At 46.9% G+C, this 26,553-nt stretch overlaps 1 protein-coding gene across 18 annotated transcripts in view; it reads right to left on the reverse strand.

Annotated features, from left to right (window-relative positions):
- Positions 1 to 872: 872 nt before the first annotated feature.
- The window catches only part of LOC115141695 (histone-lysine N-methyltransferase MECOM-like), a 289,637-nt gene continuing 263,956 nt past the window's right edge, over positions 873 to 26,553 (reverse strand). For 2 of the 18 annotated variants that reach the window (XM_029680813.2, XM_029680830.2), the window contains 15 exons: positions 24,893 to 25,027; positions 19,676 to 19,778; positions 19,215 to 19,467; positions 18,635 to 18,806; positions 18,107 to 18,287; positions 12,792 to 14,214; positions 12,507 to 12,597; positions 11,592 to 11,618; positions 8,067 to 8,233; positions 7,117 to 7,194; positions 5,329 to 5,498; positions 3,937 to 4,081; positions 1,651 to 1,905; positions 1,232 to 1,433; positions 873 to 1,039 (listed from right to left, as the gene is read on the reverse strand). In XM_029680813.2, coding sequence (XP_029536673.1) covers positions 905 to 1,039; positions 1,232 to 1,433; positions 1,651 to 1,905; positions 3,937 to 4,081; positions 5,329 to 5,498; positions 7,117 to 7,194; positions 8,067 to 8,233; positions 11,592 to 11,618; positions 12,507 to 12,597; positions 12,792 to 14,214; positions 18,107 to 18,287; positions 18,635 to 18,806; positions 19,215 to 19,467; positions 19,676 to 19,778; positions 24,893 to 25,027 — 3,537 coding nt within the window. In that variant the 3' untranslated portion in view covers positions 873 to 904. The remainder of the gene's footprint in view (positions 1,040 to 1,231; positions 1,434 to 1,650; positions 1,906 to 3,936; positions 4,082 to 5,328; positions 5,499 to 7,116; positions 7,195 to 8,066; positions 8,234 to 11,591; positions 11,619 to 12,506; positions 12,598 to 12,791; positions 14,215 to 18,106; positions 18,288 to 18,634; positions 18,807 to 19,214; positions 19,468 to 19,675; positions 19,779 to 24,892; positions 25,028 to 26,553) is intronic. The other 16 variants (XM_029680814.2, XM_029680815.2, XM_029680822.2 and 13 more) reach the window with 16 other exon arrangements.

Consider the following 26,553-nt stretch of genomic DNA (forward strand, 5'->3'; position numbering starts at 1 on the left):
TCTTTCTCGGAGAGGTGTGGTTCATTTGGACCCGAGTCTTTACTCAGCACCACCCTTCCAAGTATCCTAGCATTTATATAAGTACATGTTGATGGAAAACACCTGTTTATATCCAGGGGTTAAGGGGAATCATTCTCGTAACATATTTCACTGATACTCCAATCCAGCTGAGATGGTCTGAAGGCCAGGTCTCCGTCTAGGTTGGGCAATGTGGGGTGAGTTAGCTGTATTGTGGCATGGTAGGTCTAGGTAGGATTGTGTGATTCTAGATGGAGCTAGGGGTGGTTAGGTGAGGCCTGGTAAGAATAGGTTGGGCTATGTGGGGCTAGGTAGGGTCTGTACTCTGTACACATATCAAACCGTGGTTGGACCGCGGTCCCGAATGGGTTCTCCAAATACAAACGACATCACACAGAGGACAAATGTTCTCAGCTGAGTGGACACATGACATTGAGTGGACACGTGACACAGTTCCACTGAGTGGACACATGACATGCTCTAGCAATGTAACATCTAACAAAACCATCTCCATCATCCCTCCTACCAGCCGCCGCTGCTGTGCAAAACATAGAAACTCACCAGAATAAATACAGCTATTATTATTTAGCATTTTTATTTTCACCATAATCAATAATCACTATCATCATCATTGTCGTCGATAACAAACATAATGACTCAATTTAAGGTCACAGGAGGGATGTTTTGTTGGATCTCTTGGAGGGCTGGGCGGTTCTCTGTGGACGGTGACCCTGCTCGTGTGTAAGGCATTCTGCTCAGCAGTCAGATGGGCCGTGGTTCTGCTCGGCAGTCTGTGAAGGGCCAGGGGCCCCGCTGACGGCCCCCAAGGGCTCCCAGTGCGATAGGTTGGGGTCGGGGGGGGGGTTAGAGGTCAGGGATCGGGGTATCATACATGGCTGAGGGACTGGATGGCACTGGACTCAGCAGCGGCCCGCGCCAGGCTGTGCCACATGGTGGCTGGTGTGTGGTTGGTTGGGTGGAGTGCGTCCTTGTCAGCCAGAGACAGCATCATGGCGTACGCCTGGGGAGAGGGAGAGGGAGAAGGACAGGTTAACTCCAATACACACCTAAAGTCACACACACACACACGTGCATTTACATTTTAGTCATTTAGCAGATGCTCTTATTCAGAGTGAATAAGTGCATACATTTTCAGACTTTTTTGTACATTATCATGTTATATCTCACACACACATCAAACACACACATCCACCTGGGACTTGGATTTCCTGTACAGGGGCTGTTTGACGGCCTCAGGCAGGCTGGGGGAGCCGAAGGCAGTGCCGTCCCCGTCACTGAACTCACTGTCCTCCATCTTATGCATGTCAGAGAAGTGGCGGATGTGATCCAGCGCAGAGTAGCTACTCTGATCCTCTTCCTCCTCATAGCTGGAGAGGAGGGAGACAACCGAATCCCTGTCAACATTCAATTCAACTTCTCAAGTCAACTTAAATTAATTCAATTCAACTCAATTCAATTCAACTCAATTTCATCCAATGATCCCTTCGGGGAATGCCAATATACTGTCACAATGTCTCAGCTTGATACATATATGTATGTGTCCATATATTTTAGTCTACATGGTTGTGTGAGTGGATATTTATGCTGGAGGCATATCCTCACTACTATTACCTCCTTGGGGAGGTCTTGCAGTTGAGGTCCAAATCGCTAGGTCCGTCAAATTCTATTTCGTTGTGTATGATGTCATCATCTAGGTTGCTGGGGGGAGCTTCGTCTCTAGGTTTCCCAGCAGCGGAGTCGCTCTGCTCCCCTTCCTCCTCCTCCTCCTCCTCGGCGCCAAGCTCCTCCCCCTCCCCCTCCTCCAGGTCACGTGACCCGTGGCTGGCCATCAGGGGCTTCTCCTCCTCGAAAGGACCCCCGTTCAACCTAGGAGCGGAGACCAGGAAATACATGTGTAAAACCTAGCACATCACTAGCACAGTACTGCACAAACTTTACATAAGCAATATACACACTCACACTTAGCCACATTGTATCCAGACTGTACGTTCTGAAGCCAATTCTAACCTTCTATCATTCCCATGCACCATGCAGTTATGGATACAAGGCTAACTCCCACTCATTTTTACATCAAACTTTATAATGAAATGTGGTCTTGTGGTCTTGTATATTTTGGCCAGTCAGTCCCTGTAAGAGTCCCTCCTTCCTGAGTGAACAATGGGAGTATAGAGAGGATAGAGAGCGAGTGGGTAGAGCAGGGTGGAGCGAGCCATGGCAGCTGAGCTGGGGCAGAGAGAGGCAGAGCCGGAATCCCGTTTGTCATCACGTCTCGAGGGCCCCTCTGGGCACAGGCTCTATGAGCGTCTCGCTGATCGCTGCAGCACTTAACAGCACTACTCGGCCTCTCCCGTTGTTTATTTTCCTACTATCTCGGATTCATCTAATAGGCAAAATATTTAGCTGACAGACCCATTTGGTGGAAGAGTTATGAGGGCCTTGCCAAGCGGCCCATTTCCCTGGTCCCCACGGAGAGAAAAGGCCCAGCTATCAAAACCTGACTGGGGTTGTATCTGCCCACTGTCTCTGCAGACTCAGGAAACCACCATTTGGTAAATCATCTTGAACCACATTAAGACCGATTCACTAATTACACTCTGGGATGTCTCTCGTCAGCTCCCAACTATGTCTGCTTCTAGACGAGGCTAGCAAACAAAGTCTGGCTGTGGACCCTACTTATACACCCGCCAAAATCGCTCATAGATTAGAGGACCTTGAAGAGTCCAGGAAATGATCTATTTGAAGAAGAAGAAAAGCTGAGTCGAGGAAGAGAAGGAGTGGGAGAACAATTGCGGTAGATATTTTAGAGAATCTGCTATCCACCTCTAGATTTATCAGAGTGGGGCGATTATAGCGGGAATTAGACAGAGTTGAAAAGCAACGCACCCCTGGGTGGGACTGGGAGAGGGCCAGGACTGCCAAAGAGGTAGTTGCCATGTCGTGTCGACATCGCCGCGCACCGCATAGCGAGACCAGCAGCGCCCGGGCCGAGACCAGAGCCTCTGTGATTATGAAAACAGATTCGTTAATTACGCTTTCAAACGCGGTAATTTGCTGGGGATAAAGTATCTATCAGAGGTACTCAGGAGCGCTGCACTTTGAAAGGAAACACGGGCCGACCCCCTGACCCCACCTTCTCCGACTTTCTTCCTGTAGGCGGACATGTTGCTTCCAGATGTGGGAGCTAGTCGCTCCCGGGTCCTCCTGCCTCACCCCCTCCTCTCCCCTCTCTCCCCACGTCTCTGTGACGCTGCACCCACAACCCCTTTTTTACACAATCAAAAGAAAGACCGAGAGATCTCTATCTCTACCTCCCTGATCAAACCCAGGGCACGTAAAAACAAACCCGCGACCTGTAGCCGACCCCTATCCCGAAGCTGATCATAGTTTTACAAGAATTGATTAGCATAATCATCAGACATAATTGTATGCAAGGCCGATACCGGTGCACATGCATGGCCCAAAGTCAACATTCGTGAAAAGCTCCAGCACGTTTCCAAACGTGGTAATTATCCCAGATGTCGTCAGTGATGATTGTTTGTTGGTCTGAGACTCCACACACACACACACACACACACACACACACACACACACACACACACACACACACACACACACACACACACACACAAATGAATAAAGGCTGATGTGCATCAGAATGCCCTAGCAGGCCAGCAGAGAGAGGCCGTGTCCCCCCATGTTTGTCTATAATCACCTCAATGTTTAGCCTCAAGCACTGGATATGTGCTGCAGAAAAGCAGGCCTCTCGTTTGTGCGTGTGTGGGTGTGCGCTACAGAGGATAAGATGAATGATGAATGTGTGTACTGTTTGTCCAAGCATTTTTTGTGACACACACATACATGTTGTATATGCACATCCAGACAAAACATGGGACTTACCCTTCCTCAGAATGGTCAGGGGACGGCTGGTTCTGGCCTGTGTTGCCGATAAAGTTTCGTATTTCGTTGAAGTAGGAGTCCTCTTTGTCGTCCAGGATGGCACTGCTGCTGTCCAGCTCTGACCGAGGGGAGGACGCAGCCGTTCCTACAGAAAGACAACATTGTAATCAGTCCGTTTGAATATTAGTATTAAAAGAATACAATTAAGTGACACAGTGTCAGCCCCATTGGATTCTCCCTTTGGATGACAAGAAACTATTTAGGATCAGAGACTTGACGAGAAACCAATCCACTGACCGGGTGTACCAGTATGTACTGAATCTCCTGTTGGTGTTGGACCAAGGCCTGCACGAATAGCACACTTCCACTGGCCTTATTACCTGGAAGTATTTAAGTGAACCAATATTATGTTGACTCTAATAAGTGACGGGACCATGTGTATGAGTCTCTAGGTCTCCAGAGAATGCCAATGCTTGCTTTAATAAGTGACTGTATCTGACTAGCTGACTAGCAACCGGACTAGCTTTACAACGGGCGTCTGGCCAGGTGTCGCCTGCTTGCCTCCACGTTTCTGATGTGATTCAGTGAGTCGCTGCAACGCAGAGCGGCCTATCAAACTCAACCGGCGATGATTTGCAGCAGAGTCGGTGAACAGTCAGAACGCAGTTGTGTTGTCGCAGAGACGGGCGACAGATTCATTTCATCTCATTTCTTAGTTTCCCCAAATTCTTTCTTTAACCGTAAGTAAATTACATTTCACATTATATACAGCTGGAGAATTTACGGAGGCAATTGAGGGTGAGTGAGTGAGTGAGTGCTCACCCAGTATATAAATATATCTGATTTGATTCATCAGCAGTTTTGTTCATTTCAAGAAAGAAAGACACACTGTTGAATGCTCCCGCAGTTTCATTGCACAACGCTTGGACCCAAAGGAGTTCGTAAGGGTCGAAACATTTCACAATAAAACTGCGGGAGCATTCAAATGTGTATCTGTCTTTCTTTCATTACGTTATTTCTGGTATGTACCTATACAAACAAGCTAAAACTGGACACCTCTGAGAACAAGCCGTCTCCACCGGCTAGCTAGCTAAATCAAGGGTGAGCAACGGTGAGAGAGAGACATCCGCACGAGCTCAAGCCATCCACATAAAGAGCTGGGAACATTTTCACGCTACGAGAAATTTTACAACATGACGTCACAATCAGAACGATTGGGAACTATTTCACGCTGGGTATATTTTTACATGACACCCTGCACCTGCAAGTTACTGGATGTAAGTTCACTACTGCTACACAGGTTCATTTCCTAGGTTTCAGTGAAGCACCACTCATGTAACAAGGGCTTTGACTGATTGCTTGATTGATTGTTTGATTGAGAGGCTCTCTCACCTGAGAGGTTACCGTTCTCGTGCTTCTTGAGGTGACGGTCCAGGTTGGTCTGCTGGCCGAAGCAGCGGTCACACAGGTGACACTTGAAGGGCTTCTCCTTGTTGTGGATGTTGCGGATGTGGCGCTGCAGGTTGGAGGAGATGCTGAACGAGCGGTCGCAGTACTTACACCTGAGGAGACAGATAGGTAAGGGGTCACTCCAAGAGGTCAAAGGTCAAAAAACAGGTGGGACTCATGGGGAACAGTACAAATACACTACACACATGCTGGAGTAGATACAGTGAAAGCAAACACAAGAAAGACATAGGCCTTAAAGGGATACTTCAGGACTTCATCTACTAGTCATATGAACTCATAGATACCATTTCTATGTCTCTGCGTGCAGTTTGAAGGAAGCTGCTAACTAGCGTTAATGTAACTTCTGACTGGTGTTAGCGCAATTACTGGAAGTCTATGGTAACTGCTAGCATGCTAGTAGATACCATAGACTCTCTAGTCATTACGCTAACGCTAGTTAGCATTGGCTCGCAAAACTACCTCTAACCTCCTTCTTACTGGATGCAGAGTCATACAAATGGCATCCATGAGTTCATCTGACTCTGAAGTATCCCTTTAACAATGAATGATTCAAATGATGCTGTACACATTCACGGTTGAATACACACACACATGTATTCTCTTTCAGACATGATGGAGGAGCTCGTTCAAGGTGAAACCAGCTCTGTCTCTTATCTTCCGCCAGCGCAATACACACATTCACATTCTTCTCTCACAAAACAGGCATACAACAAATCTGTTAGAGCCAAGCCCCCCCCCCATGCAAAATTATACAAGATGATTACATCTTTTCTTCTAGCTGGAATTAGCTCGCCCGATTGGCCGTCCCTCAGGAGCGCCCAGTTATCTTCGCAAAAAGTACAATAAACAGCAGAGATCTTTAATGATGTGCCAGCGGGTAGAGGCTCAATCTATCAGGCTGCTACAGAGGCCTGAGGTTCTCCCCTGTGGTCAACTGGCCTCCCCTGGACTGTGTACTGTATGTATGTGTCAGTGTGTGTGTGTGTGTGTGTGTGTGTGTGTGTGTGTGTGTGTGTGTGTGTGTGTGTGTGTGTGTGTGTGTGTGTGTGCGGGCTCCGAGTCCGACATCACAGTCATTATTCCAGCTACTACCCCCGGACATCTGCCCATGCTCCTCATCACCCCCATTTTTCACCAAACTTCCTTCTTCTGTGTTCCCCTCTCCCCTCCCCCTTTCCTCTCCCTGCCACACCCTTTAAGTTCAAACCCCCCTCCTGTCAACCAGACGTTGGCCACCATTTTTCATGAGGCAAAACATTTAGCCGAATGATAATTGTCCCAGTCTTTTAATGGCGTAGGAAAACACAAGAATGCTGCGCGTAACTATGGACAGGAATTCTCTGGGATTACATCCATGTAGCAGCAGACTGGGTCTGATAGATGAACGATGGCTGTCTGGGAGGACTCAGACAGTGTAGTTATCTGACAGACATTAACAGATGGCTTATACTGTGATGAAAAGCTGTCCTGTCTTCGTTCAGTATTGTCTGTGCTCGCAGGGTGAGACGAACTGACGTTGGAGGAGGGTTAGAGGGATGTTATTCTGTCAGCACGGAATGATCACTTCCTGTTCCCACATCCCTCATCCCACAGCTGACCCTCCTTTTATGCTGGGTATGTTCACGCATGATGTGTGTGTGTGTGTGTGTGTGTGTGTGTGTGTGTGTGTGTGTGTGTGTGTGTGTGTGTGTGTGTGTGTGTGAGTCTTACCTGTACGGTTGCTCTCCCGTGTGTGTCCTTAAGTGGCGGGTCAGGTTGGCAGACCGTGGGAATAGTTTACCGCAGTATCTGATGGGCAGAGAACACCTCATGTCACCATACATCTTAGAGTAAAATTACCATCAGAAGATGTATTCAAATGTATGTGGCATATCTTAGAACATGCAGTATTGACAACACACAACACACAATAGGAAAAACACACCTTATCACAATAAATCCAAAAAGATTCCAAAGAACAAATACCTCTATCAAATAACTGATAAAACCTCCTGGAGTGCAACATAATTTATGCATTGTCTTATGGTTGCATAATTCCACTAACAAATAGCTATGTGAATATTCATTTCACTCCCACACTCAGCAGTTGAAGCTAATGGAATGTGTGTGAGTAACTTTATGCGTATAATGTAGCAGTGGGTAGGTGCAGAGAGTGGGTGTTGTCCACACACACAGCAAAGCGTTAGATCAAAGCGCCGCCGGGGCCCCAAAACCTCTCGTATTAATCTGCTAATCAGGGCCAACTCCCTGGGTAAACAGTGGGAGAGAGAGGGAGCCAAGCACAGCCCCTCACAGAGTAACACAGCACACACAGTCACCTCAAAGGGTTGACACTGGCCAGCCATGGAAATTAAGTAGAAATGTGTCTCAAGGACATGGAATGGAAATAGGACATACACTCAAGGACATAATAACTTTTCAGGTTCAGGGTCTATTCCAATTCAATTCAATCAAATTCAATTAAATCCAACTCAATTCATGAATTTAGAAGTATAGAAATAGGAATTTACCAAAACCATGGGACTTTCAATCAGAAAGTCACAAGGCCAAAATCAGAGATTAAGTAGTGTGAAGACAAAATGTAAAAAATAAAATACAGTTGTATAAAATCTCCAAAACAACCTCTGGTACTATTTGCGGTAAACGGTTTCCGTGGTTACCTGCAGGTGTAGCGCTCCTTGCCCTTGCGCAGTAGCGTCTCGGGGAGGGCAGTGGGCGGGGCTCGGAAGTCAAACATGGAGGGGACGGAGCGCATCAGGTCACCTGACTCGGGGTTAAGTGAACCAAACGTCTCCAGCTTCTCCGCCATGTTCTCAATGGCCGACATCTGAGAAGAGACATGTCACATGAATGGTCAGGAAAAACCTTCATTTAAACAAGTCAGTCAGTTAGTAACACACCTTATTTAAATTGACCACCTGGCAGGTTTCAGCATAACTTCAGGGGCAACTTCTGGAGTCTTCTGGGACATTGGGCTGTATTACTGACTCCCTTGCTTGCGCATCATTCTCCCCATCAACAAAGGCATATCTATGATCTCTAGAACACTACTTACCAGTTGTAAGGTTAAATGTGTCCCTCGCTATCAAATAAAGCTCTGAATCCCACTATGTCCGAACCGCACCACGTTGCTGCTGTACAGACAGTGGTAGATTACGTGGTAGGAAGTGTTTTGCTTGAAGTGCGTGGTCGAACTAGGCAGTTGGATTCAGACATTTATTTGATAGCGAGGGACACATTTAACCTTACAACTGATAAGTAGTGTTCCTAGAGATGACGGATATGCCTTTGGTGGAGCCCGACACATTAGATGAGGGTTCATTCCCGTCGCCACCCACCAGAATGATGCACAACCAAAAGAGTGAATAATACAACCCGATGTCTCGAAACACTCCTCAAGTTGCCCCAGAAGCTAGTGGCAGCAGACACCACTAAGACACCACTAACCAAGGCTGTATTCAAACTAGGCCATATTGAAGATAGAAACCAATACTGTACTTTACACAGATCAGAGTGTTACTGAATGTCCTTTCCAGGGCTGGTATTAGGGTATTGTATATGGGAATATTATGCAGATTTATGCCACGACTAGTGGCCAGTGGAAGTCAGGTCAGGTGGAGTATGAATGTAATCAACTGTGTTTTACACAAACACACACACACACACACACACACAGAAGGACTGTATGCAATTTACTAATAAAATCCTTGGAGGAAAGTGGAAATATATGTACATGTCAGATGGTGTGTATGTCTGTGTTAGTGTGTGTGTTCGTGTTTGTGTGTGTATGTGTGTGTGTGTTAGTGTGTGTGTGTGTGCTGCTTGGTGGTCATAATTGATTAACTGCCAACAATGTCTGTGAGAGAATGTGTGTGTGTGTGTGTGTGTGTGTGTGTGTGTGTGTGTGTGTGTGTGTGTGTGTGTGTGTGTGTGTGTGTGTGTGAGAGAAAGAAAGAAAGAGTGTGTTATTGTGTGAGGATGTGTGTCTGGGTGCTTGTTTGCTCTGTGTGTGTGCTTGCATGCTCTACGTCTGTTTGCGTGTATGTGCACAATGTGCGCACGCTGTGTGTGTGCTTGCATGCGCTACGTCTGTTTGCGTGTATGTGCACAATGTGCGCACGCTGTGTGTGTGCAGGGGCAGAGGAGTGATTCATATCCACTGCTGGGCTCTAAACCATTCGGTGCACAATGCAGGCAGACAGCACATTCGTCAATATGAAAGATGTTGACATTACTGATCAAGGGCCAGACATGGGCAATAATGATATCGCTGTGCTGAGAGGGAGCGGGATGGAGGGATGGGGGAGGAGAAGAGGAAAGAGGGGGGGATGATGTCCCAGCAGGCTGCGGGACCTGTCAGCCTATCAGCCTATCTAGCATTGGACAGCTTTTTATTTAAGGTGCCACAAATTTGCATTATTTTGCGTGTATTGAATTTTGATTGTGTTCCTTATTCTTATTTCAATAAGGTAACAAATCAGTAGTGATTGGGGGCCTCCAGCAGCACCATGGGCCCTGTTCACCGCCTGACATTCCATCTCACTGTTCCAACCTCATGTTACTCTGATACTTTACCGAGATGGAGAGCGAGAGAGAGAGAGAGAGAGAGAGAGGAAGAAAGAAAGAAAGATTGAGAGGGAGCGGTAGAGAGAGGGAGTGAAAGGAAGAATGAGAGCAAGAGTCAGTCAGACAGACAGACAGACAGACAGACAGACAGACAACAAAGAAAAAGAGCAGAGAGAAAACAGAGATGGAGAAACTGATCGATGATGAACGACCACAGACGTTATAGGCCAGGGCTGATTAAGAGTGACGGTTGGGTGTAAAGTTCCGACTGCGGGAGGATGTGGGGTGTCAGGTCCGTTTGATTATGAATATGCCAATGCTCCGTGCCGTGAATCAAAGGCTCCCTCGTGAGAAGGGGAACGGGAGGGAAAGGTGGGGGTGAAATGCTTCCATATTTCTTGTGAATGTGCAATATGTATTTCATTGGGGCTCTTTATGGGCATGGGGGCTAAAGCTCAGTTTGTTTCCCTCCTTGCTCAATGAGAGGCCATAACTCACCTGCGCATTAGGAGCCCTAAAACTGTCCGCCATATTGAGCCGTCGTGCAAGATAAGACACTTTAGTTTGAGAGCGAGAAGCTGAGGCTAAAACAGCTAGGCCCACCCTGGCTGTTCTTCTGTCTACTGAGGCAACCCTCCCTCTGATACACACTCGTTCTCCTTCCTCTCTGGCTGTTCAGTTCAGCTGTGTTACTCTCTCTGTGAGAACCCTCCATGTCGTCTACTACCGGTGAGAGAAGTCAGAATCAGAAGAAACGGCTCTAAAGCCTTTGAGATTTTATAGATTTGTATAGATTTGTATAGATTTTAAGTCAGGTTCTCTAGATCTCATCTGATATAATACAGATTGTGAGAAGTCTAATTGTGGGAACAAGGTGGATAAATACCTGCACATTTACTTAAATGTGATTCCCCTAAAATCCCCCTTAGATGTAACCCCCCTCCTGTCTGAACTTGCTTGTTGCCGTAGTGTCTCTGTGGGGCCAGCTGTTGATTAGTTATCTTCAGATGTCAGTGATGCTGAGAGCGCCTTAATTAGTGAGATGCATTCTCAATTGTTGATCTTATCTGGAAACAGATGTCAGAGGGAGGAACTCCCCCTCCCTCCCTGGGTCCCTAAGTGACTGTTACCCTCGCGCTGATGCAAAGCAGTCCCCCCTGTCCCCCCCCCCTTCATCTCACCCGCTCTGTGCCCATTCCAACAGCACTGCCTTACTCTCCAAATAAGCAAATATATATAGAACCCACAGTGTCGTTAGCAGTACAGGGTGGAACCCTGCTATAAATCCCAGGCCTGTCATGTGGACAAATTAGTAATTCGAAATTAATCTAAACGTTTACATGAATTTTTTACCAAAATGAGTGAGAAAGCAGATCGCAAGCTGAGAAAACCTTGTTTTTTTTAATGTGATCAACAAACAGGTCTAAAATCCATCGATAAGAATTGATGGCTTGTGATTGGATGATGCCTGGTCAGTAGTTGCTGGAGATTGGCCAGAGCTATGCGCAGGCTGAGTGACATGGAGGGTGTTATGATGAGGACCCATGCACACACAGGGGGAGTCTGGGGGTCTAGGGGAGGCGGAAGCACCGAGACATATAGGTATAGAGGAAACTTACCCAGGATCTCTGATCTGGCATACGAAACTGAGGGGCAGGACAGAAGGAAAAGAGCAGTCAGAACCAGGAAGTAGACCACGGATTAACAGCTTTTTATTGGAAACACATGGGCATTGGTTGGGGGATGAGGATGTCACAAGGGGTCAGGTGACTTGGTAACAAACCCCTAACCCAAAAATGTACAACTGCAAAATAAAGAGCCCCAGAGTGTTTCTGCAACTGATTTGTGTGTCCAGACATCATAAAGTAATAAAAATGGCCTAAACGCTGTTACTGTTTCTACTGATAGGACACCTCATTAAGCCACGTGCCACGGCCATGTGGCGTTACAGAGTTAGAGACTGGTTCACAGAGTGTGGAGAGGGGACATAAATCAGACGGCTCAAACAGCCAGTAAAAACCAGGCCTGAAACGGTCAGTGAAAAACAGCAGACCCTGAGAAAATGTTTTCACTTTTCCTACGGGCCAATTTTCACTGCTGGGAAGAGCGAACGCATGAATGTCAACGCATGTCAATACACACACACACACTGAGTCACGCTACACACGATAGAGAAATCACAGGCAGCGTAGAGTCCGGGGGCAAAATTCTGCAACTTTAAAAGGGTATCATTTTTTTATATTTTAGTCAAAGACACATATGTGAGGACGTGTCACTTTGTGCCCTTTTCAGTCTCCCACATTCTCCCACATCTGGTTCAGATATCTGAGAACAGGACAGACCAGACCCAAACATGCTTTAGCATGGATCAGGCTGAACACTGGCTCTGGTCCCCATCACAACCAGACCACCTCGGACCACCTCCAGACCAACCCCAGATTGCCTCACCGTGCCTGGGCCTCAAAACCAAAAAGGGCCCCTGGTCTGGCTGTCTTTGTGAAGCTACAGTAACACTGAGATAGGACAGGACGTACCTGTGGATGGAAGAGGAAGCCGGGGGCGGGCCGCATGTACTTGTCTTTCAGAGCCTCAAACGGATCGTTCATCTTCCTCTTCTCAACCCTGCTAATATTACAACTCTATCAGTTCTTAGACACCGACACTAAAATACATTCACATCCAACGATTTAGGAAAAAGTATAGGAAGTTAAAGACACATATTGCTAACACAGAATATAATAACACACAGTGGGTCTAAATGAGTCTGATAGTGAGTGATATTTGAACTGGGGAGGTTTAGTTCTAGAGATTCACAGTACCTGTAGATTGGGTCCATGAAGAAGGGGGTGGGCCTAGCGTGCTGCAGAGAGGTGTCGGCTTTAGGAAGCTCCACCCCTGCCGTGTTTTCTCCAAACACGTGGATCTTCTTCGACTCCTCCCTCCGGGAGGTGCGGCTACTGCTGCGGTGCCTCGTGCCGCCCATGCTCAAATCCAGCGGCTGGTCCTGATTGGTGGAACGTGAGGAGGCCTCCAGTTTGGAATTGGAGACGGGGGTAAAGGGGGCGGGGACCTTCTCCTCCTGCTTGCGCTTGGTGGTAAGGTCAAAGGGCGACTCAGAGGTCCTGCTCTGGCCTTTCTTGGTGGGTTCATCAGGTGGGGACTGGGGCTCCCCCTTGAGGCCTGGAGGTCTGAGCTCTCTCTCTGGGAATGGGTAGACGGGTGGGGAGAAGGTTGGGAAGAAGGGCAGGGGGAACATGGAGGGGTAGGGCAGGGCGCCTACCTTCTTGTCCTGCAGGCCCGCCAGCCCCGTGGAGCCAAAGTACCTCTCAGCGATGGAGGCGATGGCCTTGATGGAGTCATTGACCGCCCCTGAGACAGCCGTGTGCTCGTCCAGCGAGGGAGGGAACAAGGCGGGGCCGCCTTGGAACTCCTTAGTATGGTTACTGGTCAGGATGGTGGGGCTCTGGGGGCCTCCGCCCGCCTTCCTCTTGGGCCCCTTCCCGTTCTCCCGGGGTGCCCTCTCCCGCTGGCCTTCGCTCTCGATGTCGCTCTCCAGCTCCGAGCCTGACGTGGTATCCAGGTCGCTCCCACTGGGCGTGCTCACGTCATCCAGGTCGCTGCTCTCTGACTGGCTGCTCATCTTGCCGCCGCCATGCCTCTGCTTGGAGGAGGAGCCCTGGGCCTGTCGCTGCTCTGTCCCCTGAGGCTGCTCGTTGCCGGGCGATGCCTCCTTGCGGAGGGTCTTGAGCAGCTCTCTGGCCTCCTGGGCCCTGGGGCTGGGCGACAGGAGGGGGCCCTTGCTGTGCTCCGTACCTGGACCTAGGGGCCGTCTGACTGGGGAGGTGGCCGGGATGAGGGTGGGTCGGTGGTACAGTCCAGAAGAGAACAGGCCCGGGAAGCTGAAGGGGAAGCCAGGGGCGGATGGAAACGTCAGGCCACTGTGGTGCCGGTTCCCAAAGTAGTCTGCCAGGCTGGCACTGCTGTGCCCCATCCCACCCATAGCGGCCTTGTCCATGGCACCAGGGACACCGGGGAGGGACATGCCCTGGGCATGAGCGAACAACCCCCCTGCCGTGAAATGGTTCTTGCCCTCACAGAAGCGCCGGTGCTTGTTGAGGGAGGAGGTGGTGCTGAACATCTGGCCACAGTCCTTACACTTGATCTGGGTGCGGCAGTCGGCGTGCATGCGCTTGTGGCGGCACAGGTTGGAGAACTGCGTATAGGACTTGTGGCACACCTCGCCTGCAGGGAGAGGGAGACAGACACGGGACATTCAGAGAAATGTCCAACACCACATACACCCACACATACACAGAGTACATCTCCGACCATAAGGGCCAAGAGTTTTCCCTTAGATCCAGTCGTAAGGAAAACCACCAGGCTTTAGTCGTGACACTACACATGCATTTCAGGATGGTGGACTACAGTACATGAGAGACTGGCTGGGTGTCCTAGTCTGAGAATGTTATTTCAGTGAGGTGAAGGGGGGGGGGGGGTGAGATGAGTCGCCAGATCCTAGCATTGTCATGGGGCTTTGTTCCTCGGGGCTGAGACTGAGTCAGTGGAAGGCATCACCTGCACATGAAACACAGTGCACCTCTAGGCATTGTGCTCCCAGGGTCAGACTCCCAAGGAGACTGTAAACAAACACATACGTACACGTACATACACACGCGTGTGCACACAGACATGCATACACATTCATAGATATTCACAAAACTCACAATAGACAAGAACACACATATGAGTGCACACACACACACACATACACACACACACATAGATTTATGCAGACACATTCACAGATATTAAAATATCACATAACTCATGACACACACACACACACACACACACACACGCACACACACTCACTTGCAGACACACGGCACAATGGCTCTATTTTGAGCCTGTGAAGGAAGCAGAGTTGAATGAATCCTATCCTGCAGGTCCGGGTTCCCAGGGACAGGGCTCACGTCCTCCGCTGCCCGCCTCCCCTCACACCCCCCACTCCCCCCTGTCCCTGTCATCTAGCTCACTGTAACCTTCCCACAGTCCCACAGTCCCTTCCCTGTCTGACCCCATGGACGCCAACCCTGCTATGTGGCAGACCACATTGTTGAACAGAACATAGTGGCTAGACCAGGGGTCTCCAACAGGTTGACCACAAGTAGCTCACAGCCCACAAATGAGTAGCTCGCTAAACAATTCTTAAAGTTCCTGCTATTTTTCATGTTTTCAACTGAAAACTGTCACAAACAAATCTCACAAGAATCAGACACTTGAAGCTCTCAGCTACTATCTAATCAACACAACACTGACATTATCATTATCTCACCCCTGGTTAGCCACTATTGGCTTAAAAAGCCAAAGTCTGCCAATTGATTTCCACCAATATTGCCCTGTCTGTCTGTGTGCTTCGAACGTTTGTCTATCACTCCGTGTGTAAGCAGGTTTATGTGAAAACCATATTGTGGGTTTTGACAGAAATACTTTCCCCAAAACGTTCTCAATTAAATGATAACTGCAAAGTAGCCTTACTTAGCAGAAGTATATCATTTGTATCTATTATTTGCAAACTTTGCTATGACATGAGCAGCAGCAGTACAGAACCATCATTCCTCATTCGCTCGGTGAGCTATTAAAGGGCCAGACAAAAAAAAAAGTATTCCGAGTAGCTTGTGACATTTTTTAAAGTAGCTCTCAATCTAGAAAAGGTTGGAGATCCCTGTGCTAGATGATAGCTAGATAAATTTAAAAAAAAAAAACAGTATAGAGATCATATCTATACATACAGTAGCTTCTGGATAATAGTCATTCATTGTTTCATATTCTCTATTGGAATTCTCTATTTTATATATTCTTTATTTTTACATTGGCATCCGTAAAAATGGAAAGTGGATGACAATTTCATATCAAAACATACTCTTAAAAAAAGATGTATGATATTGAATAATATTGTAGTTTATAGGAATGTGATTGATTCAAATATTTACTCATCACAATATAAAGTATGTCGTCTAACGGTGTTTATTCTTTCATATGGTGGTTTGGAAATGTACTGGGAAACTTGTGAAAGACAATGACGTGCATACCGTGCTGTAATAATGAATGCTCTTTGAATCGAGGGCAAAGGTCTCCGAGTGAATGATTATGTCTTCGAAGGAGTCAACGTCGTAATTGATCAAGAGATGTTGAGTCTAGGCGTAAATATTTGATGCGCCTGAGGCTCGTTGGATAACGTGGGTGTTGTTATCCGTTTCCTCTCTGTTGTAGAACGAGTAGAAGCCCGGGGCTGTAAATCACATACTGCTGACATTTACAGACTTACAACAGACACACATGACACACAGGGTGTGAGGGACCTGATCCACTCCACACGTGTGTTTTGTCAGGTCTCCATAAACTGTAACTAAATATTATAAACACATTCCTGTGAAGAGCAGCTCTGAGTAAGACAGCCCCATGTGTCTGAATGAAAGACCAGGGTCGGAATGTTCCTCAGACAGACACAGCCACAGAATTTCTACCTTGGTACAAACACACACATGCATGTACACACACACACACGCTGACCGACATACTGTTCACACAGACAAACAAAGACGGAAGACGGACACACACATGGTCTCTGTCAGGGCTGTCATGGCTGAGGGCTGAGGGCGTTCTGTCTTTTTACACAGGCATTAGCTTTTTTCAAACCTGCATATTTTCAACTGATTACTGCAAATGTACTCCCATTCGGAGCACGGTGGAGGGGACATGTGGTTGCTATTTGCGTGGAATGGTGCATTTAGAGGGGAGAGGGGAGATGGTGGTCCGCAGGCGGACCAAGCCCCTCTGCCCTGCGTGTGGGGTCACGGAGATGGGGTCAAAGGGTGAAGATCACTGTGCTTTGTGTTTGAGGTGAAAGTGTGAAAAATCATTATTGGGGCCAGAAGATTTTCCTGACTACCTGACCTAACAAGGAAAAACTCTGAAAATGTGTTTTCTCTGGAAAGCAAAACTGGGGTCTGGTCATCATGTGTTGTGGTTGTGGTCGTGGTTGTAATGTTTGACCACAGGGTTGGCATTTACAGGGAGTGTGAAAGAGAGTGGGATCAAATGTATGAGCTCTGGGGTCAACGGGGGGGGGGGGGGGGGGGGGGTCACGGATGGTTGAACAGGTCAATGTGTGGGACAACAGTAGGGTTAAAACGTGAGGTCATAGTGTGAGGTCATTACTAGGGGTCATTGGGTCAACAAGGTGTGCGATTGCTGAGATGGGGGCATGGGACACGTACTGCTGTTGTTCAGCTAATAACAGAAATACCATTCTCCTTCAAAATAGCACTCCCCTGTGACTACAATTCCTGTGGAATGAAACATTTTATGTTCTCCTTATGCAATCTTGTATATTATAGATATGTACATATTACCAACATCAACATGCCACTATCAAAATGTCTCAAAAGTCAGTACCATTCAACATTTCCTACATTAAATGTATAGAATTAATCCTACAATCACAACATATTATATTCAATGATATTCAAAATTGATAGATAATAAATAATACCAAATAATATGAATGAATATTAAAGTGCTACTGTATGGAGTTTTTTGAAGTACTTAAAGGACTGATATTTAAAGGGGCATTTGACCCTAAAACCACTTTTTTCACATAGCTCTCATCAGAGTACCGTTAATATGGTTTAACATTTTATTTTGCACATATATGCACAAGCCTCATAGCTATTATAATAGAAGATCTGTGTTTACTTCCTGGAATATTCTCATGAATATGCTAAATGAATCCTAAAGAGATGTTTTGCTCTTGCTTGATTTAGGGCTACAGGAGACTGGAAGCAACATATCTTGAAAAGTTGAATGTTGATATGCACAATTCTCTGGGACAGTATCAAAAGTAGACTAATGAAGAATATATGAAGAAATGGTTTTCAAGTGAAATTCCCCTTTAAAACAATGAGAGGGTCAAAATAGGTATGGGACTGCGTTAAAATCTATCATGGAGTAACTCACATGTCAACTAGTATTATGTACCAGGTCAGAACATAAGAGACGGGGCGTTTTAGCGATTTTTCTAAATTAGTTCTAACAAGCTAGTAGAATATGTGGAAAAAGCGTGCAGACTTACATATGAAGGGTCTGAGTGACTTACATATGAAGGGCTTGACGCTGCTGTGGATGTGCTTGTGCTGCTTCAGGCCAGAGGACGTGGCAAAGGTCTTCCCGCAATCGGGACAGGCGTGAGCCCGCGCCCCCACGTGCTGCGAGCGGATGTGCCTCTGCAGGTTACTGGGGTCTGTGAACACCTGCTGGGGGGGGACGACGAGGGGGACACACGGGGGGGGTCACCCATCTGCGACTATGGATACAGTATATATAGGAGATGCATGCACGTACATGTACACTTGTTCACACATTCAATTCAACACAAAATATACTCTAATACAGGGCTCTCCAACCCTGTTCCTGTAGGTTTTTGCTCCAACCCCAGTTGTACCTAACCTGATTCAGTTTATCAACCAGCTAATCATTAGAATCAGGTATGCTAGATGAGGGTTAGAGTGAAAACGTACTGGATGGTAGCTTTCCAGGAACAGCGTTGGAGAGCCCTGCTCTAGTAACATACACCTACCTACCCACCCAAACACAACTGTACCTTTGAGCAGGTACATGACTGTACCTTTGTGCAGTTTTCACATTCGTAGTGCTTGCCACTGTCATGTGACATCTGATGACGAATCAGGTTGGATTTCCAATTGAAGGCCTTGGGGCACTGGTCACACTTGTATTCCCTCTCCTCCGAGTGAGACAGAGAGTGAGCTTCCAGACTGTAGGAGAGATGCACAGACAGACAGACAGACAGGCAGACAGACAGACAGACAGACAGACAGACAGACAGACAGACAGACAGACAGACAGACAGACAGACAGACAGACAGACAGACAGACAGACAGACAGACAGACAGACAGACAGAGGAACATTATTCCAACCCTCTGCCTCACTAGCCTCTCAACTAAAAACAACCCAATAAAGTAACATGAACGAAGTGTGCAAACAAGGACCTTACCCAGGATCAATAACAGTTCAAAAGACACCTATAAATTCAGGTTGATATGCAGCCGTCATCAGGCATGTGAGGGGGGTGCAGGTTGAGTGACATAGAGGGGTTCTGAGCTGAGTGGCACCGAGTTTTCCCGGTCCTATCAACAAGGTGGAAAGAGGACGCCTTCTCACCTCTGGAGGTCGGGGAACACCTGATCACACTCCTTACACTCTTGGGGGCCGTCGTGGTCGTGGCCATCGTGGCTGAGGCTGTGGGACAGGTGCAGGTCGTGGGGCTCCAGGCCTTCCAGGTCACTACTGTCCCCTCCAGGGTTCCCCAGGAAGGCTGAGATGGGTGTCCCACACGGAACCTTCTGGTGGTCCAGCAGCTCAGAGACAGACTCAAAGAGCTGGTCACAATCCTCACAGCGATACTGTCTCTCCTCTGGACAGGGGGAAGTAAGGGGAAGAATGTCTTAAGTGTGTGTGTGTGTATGTGTGTTGTTGATGTGTGTGTGTGTGTGTGTGTGTATGTGTGTATATTTGTGTGTGTATGTGTGTGTGTGTGTGTGTGTGTGTGTGTGTGTGTGTGTGTGTGTGTGTGTGTGTGTGTGTGTGTGTGTGTGTGTGTGTGTGTGTGTGTGTGAACTGACCGTGCATATCAGGAGCCATGCTGTCACATAAATAATCCTCTGCCTTCATGTACAGAAGCAGCTCCTCTCCTGGTTGGATCTCTCGAGTCACTCTGTAGAAAATCTGCAGAACACACACACACACAGATTTAAACATATGACGTTACAGTATATCCATACATGAGTACACACGCACACACTCAAAACCTTGTCGACCAACACCATATAAAACACACTCACCTCCACTTTACTGAAACAAAAACACTGATCCAGAAAGCAAACAAACGTTGCCTCAACACACACATACACACACACACACACAGTTTAGAAAACAGGGAGGATATTGGGGGCCGAGCGTGAAGCAGAGAGGACCACATAATATGTCAGTAGTAGAATGCTCTCAACACGGCTGGACCTCAGAGGAAGAGGCAGTAAATCGTGTTGGGAGATGTGATACTGCTGCAGTGCATGGTGACATATTTGTGATGCCGTGTGTGTGTGTGTGTGTGTGTGTGTGTGTGTGTGTGTGTGTGTGTGTGTGTGTGTGTGTGTGTGTGTGTGTGTGTGTGAGTAGGCAAAACTCCACCTGCCCACTCAATACCAGTATCATGCTATGCTTTATCAAAAAGGACTGCTATATGCTCATGGTCCTAGTGCACGGTGACATAAATATGGAGAGATGACCAGTACTAAGGGTCACATGACTACCTGTGGTGCTACATGTATACAGTACACAGTCAAAGGCAAACACTTACATGCACAGCGTATACGCTACGCCACACACAAACACACATTCACAGACACTACTACACACTACACACACAATCTACACAATAAAAAACACTCCAAGGTGTGTGTGTGTGTGGGGGGGGGCTATAGTGAATGGGTCATCTGAGAGACCCTGAGATCTGTGGGACTTCCCATACGAACACAATAGATGCTTTGCCAAACAATCACAGATGGCGTTATTTTTGGCACGCCTTGAAGGTTTAACTTACTAACTTCCCATACAGCACCGTGGTGACATTTGGACGGGAAGGGGGGGTTATTAGGAATATGACAGGGGAGACACAGGGACACTGACAAGGGCGCGGGTCACAGGGACACTGGCCCTGGGAGATAACGTACCCGGCTCCCCATGACATCAGTGCTGCGTGGCGGCAGCGAGGGCGAGGGCCAAGCGGCCTGGTCAGAGGGGAGCCAGCCTCGACCCCATTGTTCAGGAGGAGAATGCAGGGAACTGAGAGGGTCCAAATAGCCGAGCGGCTAGCTCTCTCAGCTGCCCCCCTCGTCTGTATAGAGCCCCCCTCTCACCCCCTCCCAGCTCCTTCTTGCCGGTCTAGCGGTCAACAGCTCTCGGTCCAGGACTTTAGCCCTCAGACCAACAGGCCACAATAATATGGATGGTTGGGAACAATAACAGACCAGTTCAGACAGCCATCTAGGGCTGCAGGGATTCCGCCCTCAGACACTGATAGCCTGATCCCAGATCTGTTTGTGCTGTCTTGCGTGACAATGAGTGACAAAGAGTTGGCAAGACAGCACAAACTGATCTGGGTTTAGGTTACAGCCGCTAGTGGACCGTGGCACAGAAGGGGCAGAATGTGGCCGCGGGGAGCAAGTTACTGCAGCTAGTATCTCTGCTCTTGTGCAGATGGTGTACAATCTGGCACACAGGCACTGCAGTGAGTATCAACATGGGGGAATTCCCCTCAGCAACACCCCTTCCCTGTGGGCCGCCACAGACAAACACTCAAACACACACAAATAAACATACCGTACACACCACGAAACACACACACACACACAAAAACACAAACTGGTTGAACGTTTCTGCACTGTACAGATCTCCAACTCCTCTCAAAAAGCCTTATGAGTTGCCCCTATAAGGGCTGGCTGACACAGAATGAGAGAAGCCTATTCTGGGGCTGTAAACGGACAGTAGCTAGAAATAACAGAGAGCTAGATAAGAACAGGGTTTGAGTTCACACTGTGAGGGCCAGCCAGCCACACCTTTGGACTAGACGAGAACCAACGAGGATAGAGAGCCCCAAGCCTTGACCTCCAGAGACCCAAGCCTTGACCTCTAGAGCCCTAAGCCTTGACCCCTAGAGCCACAAGCCTTGACCTCTAGAGCCCCAAGCCTTGACCTCCAGAGCCCCAAGCCTTGACCTCTAGAGCCCCAAGCCTTGATCTCTAGAGCCCCAAGCCTTGACCTCCAGAGCCCCAAGCCTTGACCTCCAGAGCCCCAAGCCTTGACCTCCAGAGCCCCAAGCCTTGACCTCCAGAACCCCAAGCCTTGACCTCCAGAGCCAGCCAGGAGTCACAGGATACACAATCATTATTAGACTTTATTACCTTGCATTATCAACGGGGGATTGGGCTAACATAAAACACAAGGAGGCACTGAGGATAGGTACCTAGACAAACACGCATACTCACACGCACACACACACATAGACAAACACATGAGCAGACACACATGCACAAACATGCACACACACACACACACACACACACAATACACTCTCTCTCTCTCTCTCTCTCTCTCTCACTCTCTCTCTCTCTCACTCTGTTTCTTGTAGAGGTCATAACTACAGACGTATCAGAGGCTATTATCTTGGAGAAGTTGGTTGCCTTGACATCATTAGTCACAAGTGCAAACAAAGAGTCCGATTTTCCTCTGGACACTGACCCGCCCTCTCTGTTCCTCCAACGTCCTTCCTCTCAGATAGGTCATCTATCAGGTATGCCAGCCACCAGCTAGAGTCCCGATCTAGGATCAGGTCCTCCCTGTCTATATAATTGTATTCATTATGATCCAAAAGACAAAACTGACACTAGATCAGCACTTCCACACTGAGACACTCAGCTCTCCAGTCTATTTCTATGATCACAGAACCTTTCACACATTAAAACAGTCAATTCATCCACTTCATGTCTCTTTGTGCGGCGTGGGAGAATCCATATGGCTAATGAGATTAGCCCTCATATCCATCCACAGTCTTATGAAAGAGTCTTTAGTCGCTCGTCAGATCATGAGAATTACACCGCTAATCCATTTACCCTTCAGCCTGTCCCATGTAGGCTACTGTACGTGTGGGATGTGGTTGAGACATTTCCCATACTAAATGTACTTCAAATCTGTTCTCTGTACAATGCTCAGTGATGATCACAGGTGAATCTGACCAGAGAGCAGTTTTAGTCACCGCTACGGTGCTGAATCAAAAAAAAAAAAAGTTTACCCCCCAACAGATCTGATCTCAGATCATTGATTGAATGAGACCCAATAGTCACCGACTACATTGCAGAACGTTGATGAATAGTTATTTTTATCGGTAATAACACTGTTTAAAATAACATGTTACACATGTTTATACTTTATAGCTAAGACATGATCACACACTCCATACTGCTGCAGCACTACGCAAGCCTTGCTATTCTCTATGCCCGAACATACACACACACTCACACACACACACACACACACACACACGCACACACACACAAGTAGGAACCCCTGACAGTTCTTCTAGCTCTCTTTCTTCTCTCTCCTCCCTTCCTCCACTCCCCTCTTCCTCTCCTTTACTTTCCTCACCCTCTTGAGATTGGACATAAAGTTTTATTATAAACAGGAATAGGTCAGAAATAAGAGGATTGAAGCCAGGCTAGTCCACAATGTGGGACTGATTGTGTAAGAGGGTGTAATATGTGGTTTCAGGCTGACTTCACAGTCAGCACTTCCCAGCAGCTGTAAAACCTGTTGGAAGGAGGTAAGGGACTACATTCCTCACATCCAGCTTTAGGATGAGGAGCACGGGGAGCCATCAGAACCGCAATGAACATTCACATAGTCCTGCTCAAGGGCCCGATCCAGCACAGCGTGTGGATTACGAGGCATATAAAAGACAAACAAACACACACATTCATACTCTGATAGAAACCGGCATAACTGACAGACTTTCCTGACATCCAACCAGACCACTTCACTTTACACACGTAATTTACGCCTCGACGGGCTTTGTGGGCCGTTGCTGTGCTATGAGGAACACGAGGGTTGACCGGAAGACATATGAAGACAGTGTTGTGACAGTGTGTGGTACCTAACAATAATCTCATCACAGCCTTGTCCATGATCCAGGCCAGACTTAGACAGACACCCGAGCAGAACCACAGTGAAGACAGTCAGTCACACCTCAGAGAGAGGGCCAATCAGAACAAACACTGCATCACATTGGTCTGCGTCTCAAATGGCACCCTATTCCCTACATAGTGCACTACTTTGGACCAGAGCTCTTATAGGGGGCATACACAGTGCACTATAGCAAATAGGGTGACAACTGGGACACACCCATTGGGATTCATTATACTACCGTGTCAAATAAGGATCTGAAGTAGTCTTCCTCTCAAAATACACTTTTCCTAAATCATTTGGAGTGTTAAACAATCGTTTGTATAGTGACGTTATGATAATGTTAATGATGAGTACAATCATGATGACAATGTTTCTAGTTACAAATTACATCCAGTCATCAATATTACATTTGAAACCGATTCCTTATCTGTTATCTGCAACATATACAAGTATTTAGAAACTATTTATGAAGAAGTAATGAAAAGTGATGCAAACGTTTCTATCAATGTATCTTCCATCAAGACATGGAATGCACTGTCCATGACAAATAAAGTCTCCCTTACTATCGGAGTATGTGTGTGTAATCTGAGTCCATAAAATACGATTTAACCAGTGAATGAGTGAAGTGAAAATGCCCCTATGTGTCAGATAGGACTTCCTGTCCTGTCTTTCCCAGGTGAGGAGAGAAAGAGCCATGGGGCATTCCACACATATCTGGAGGTTTACAGTGCAAGCGTGTGTGAAGTGTCTGTGACTATCAGCACGGCAGCCGTGTGTGGTGTGTGTGATCTGGCCCTGTGGTCCTCGACACACCGAAGCCAAGACACAATTACACAGAAACACAACACACAGATGGGCCCTCTGAGGTAGGGTGTGTGTGTGTGTGTGTGTGTGTGTGTGTGTGTGTGTGTGTGTGTGTGTGTGTGTGTGTGTGTGTGAGGAGAGGAGAGGGGGGACCTGATACTGAACGCAGTGGGCTGCACAGGGGCTATCTGAACTAGATCACAATAACACCTTATAACACAACAACAGGCAGGCAGGCAGGACATGGGGGTTCACTGAGGCCCTGTGGCAGGTAGGAGGGCGGTCTTCTCTTCACATACCTGATCATCTATCTGGCACGGCGTCAGGTTGTGTTGGTGGGCCGTGGGGGAAAACTGGATGTGCTTCAGCCAGCTCCCGATATCAGGCTCGCTGGCATCCACACAGAACTTTACATGGCCCGACCCGTCCAAGATCTGGAGAGGTAGAGAGGGGAGGGGAGGGGGGTTAACACTTTGATCTCTATCTGATTCTGCACAGGTTACTGTGTCCACATGGACGAACCACATACCTCCCACCGAGAAACAAGGCCACACTGTTGTGAGGCTGCAGTATTACACACGCAGGACAGGAACACACACACACACACACACACACACACACACCTTGAACTGGTTCCTGCTCTCTCTCACACACACACAAATGAAAAACCCACTCAAACTCATACACACGAACAGTCACACTCTCTATGACAGCAGTGAAACGCAATAGAGAATATCACTGTGCTGAATGTCACTGTGCTGAACTAAAAGGCATGTCTTTCAATGACTTGACGTGTAAAACAATGTTTTTAAGACATTAAAACGAATGTATTTCTTTATTGCTGAACATTTACAATTATTCCATGAATATGGTAATAAAAACGAACATATTGGAGCCATTTCACTGTGTGCAACATGTTTCATAACAATGCTTATTATCAAGTGACCAACAAATGAAATACTGAGTTGTGCTGAATAAATTAAAGCACAAAAAGCAACCCCATAATCAGTGTTGGTATTTTGTCGAAACAAAAAAACGGTGTAATTAAATTATTATTACACACATTTGTTGAAACATTTACTCTATTCCACAATTCCTGATATCAACTGGTTTTCTTTTGAAATAAAACGTAATATTATTATAAAGCTGAAGTTGATTGAAAAGTCTCTCAGAGGTTTGATGATGAGGATATATTGAACAATAGCGCCTAATATTTAGGAGTGAAAAGGGCCAAAACACGTTAACCCAAGCGGGCTGCGACATGCAAATAACCTTTAATGCACGTCATTCACTCAAAAGAAACAACCCGTTTTATAAAGAACTCCCTAATTTCGACTTTATTATAAGCTATGTAGGCATAATTAACTACCCTATCATATTCAGTAAATTAACTATATTACCATATGACCAAAGCAGGCCTATACGATACGTACAATAAAACGCAATTCTACTTAGATAGATGCTAGGAATAGATAAATGATAGGCCTGATAATTATTCAATAATTATTTTATTTTTTTACAACGAATTAAGGAGAGATATAAATCGTGTGAAAAGGCCACTGTGAATGTCAGCCAGGACAGGAGTTCGTTGCAGGCTACACAATGTATAACATAAATTACAAATAATATAACAAAATAACAAAATAGCCTAATGCTCGTTTTTTTCTGGCCTGCCTTGAAAATGTGATAAGCACACATGTCGAAAATGCACATAATCTTTATCTATTTGCTCAATTCCCTTTGCAGTATGAATTAAATTCCGCAAGACAATGCAAAATGACATCTTACTTATTGCCTATAATTTAAACACAAATAATGTTTTAATCAATAAAAACGAACCAATAATATGCCTATAAACACGATTTAAAAAAAGAAAGCATATAGCCTATTACTGACATAGAAAATAAACTTGATTCGGAAACAAATCAACCGCAGGAAATGATAAGTGATAACAGTTACG

This window comes from Oncorhynchus nerka, linkage group LG14, assembly GCF_034236695.1.
Source record: "Oncorhynchus nerka isolate Pitt River linkage group LG14, Oner_Uvic_2.0, whole genome shotgun sequence".
NCBI lineage: Eukaryota > Metazoa > Chordata > Actinopteri > Salmoniformes > Salmonidae > Oncorhynchus > Oncorhynchus nerka.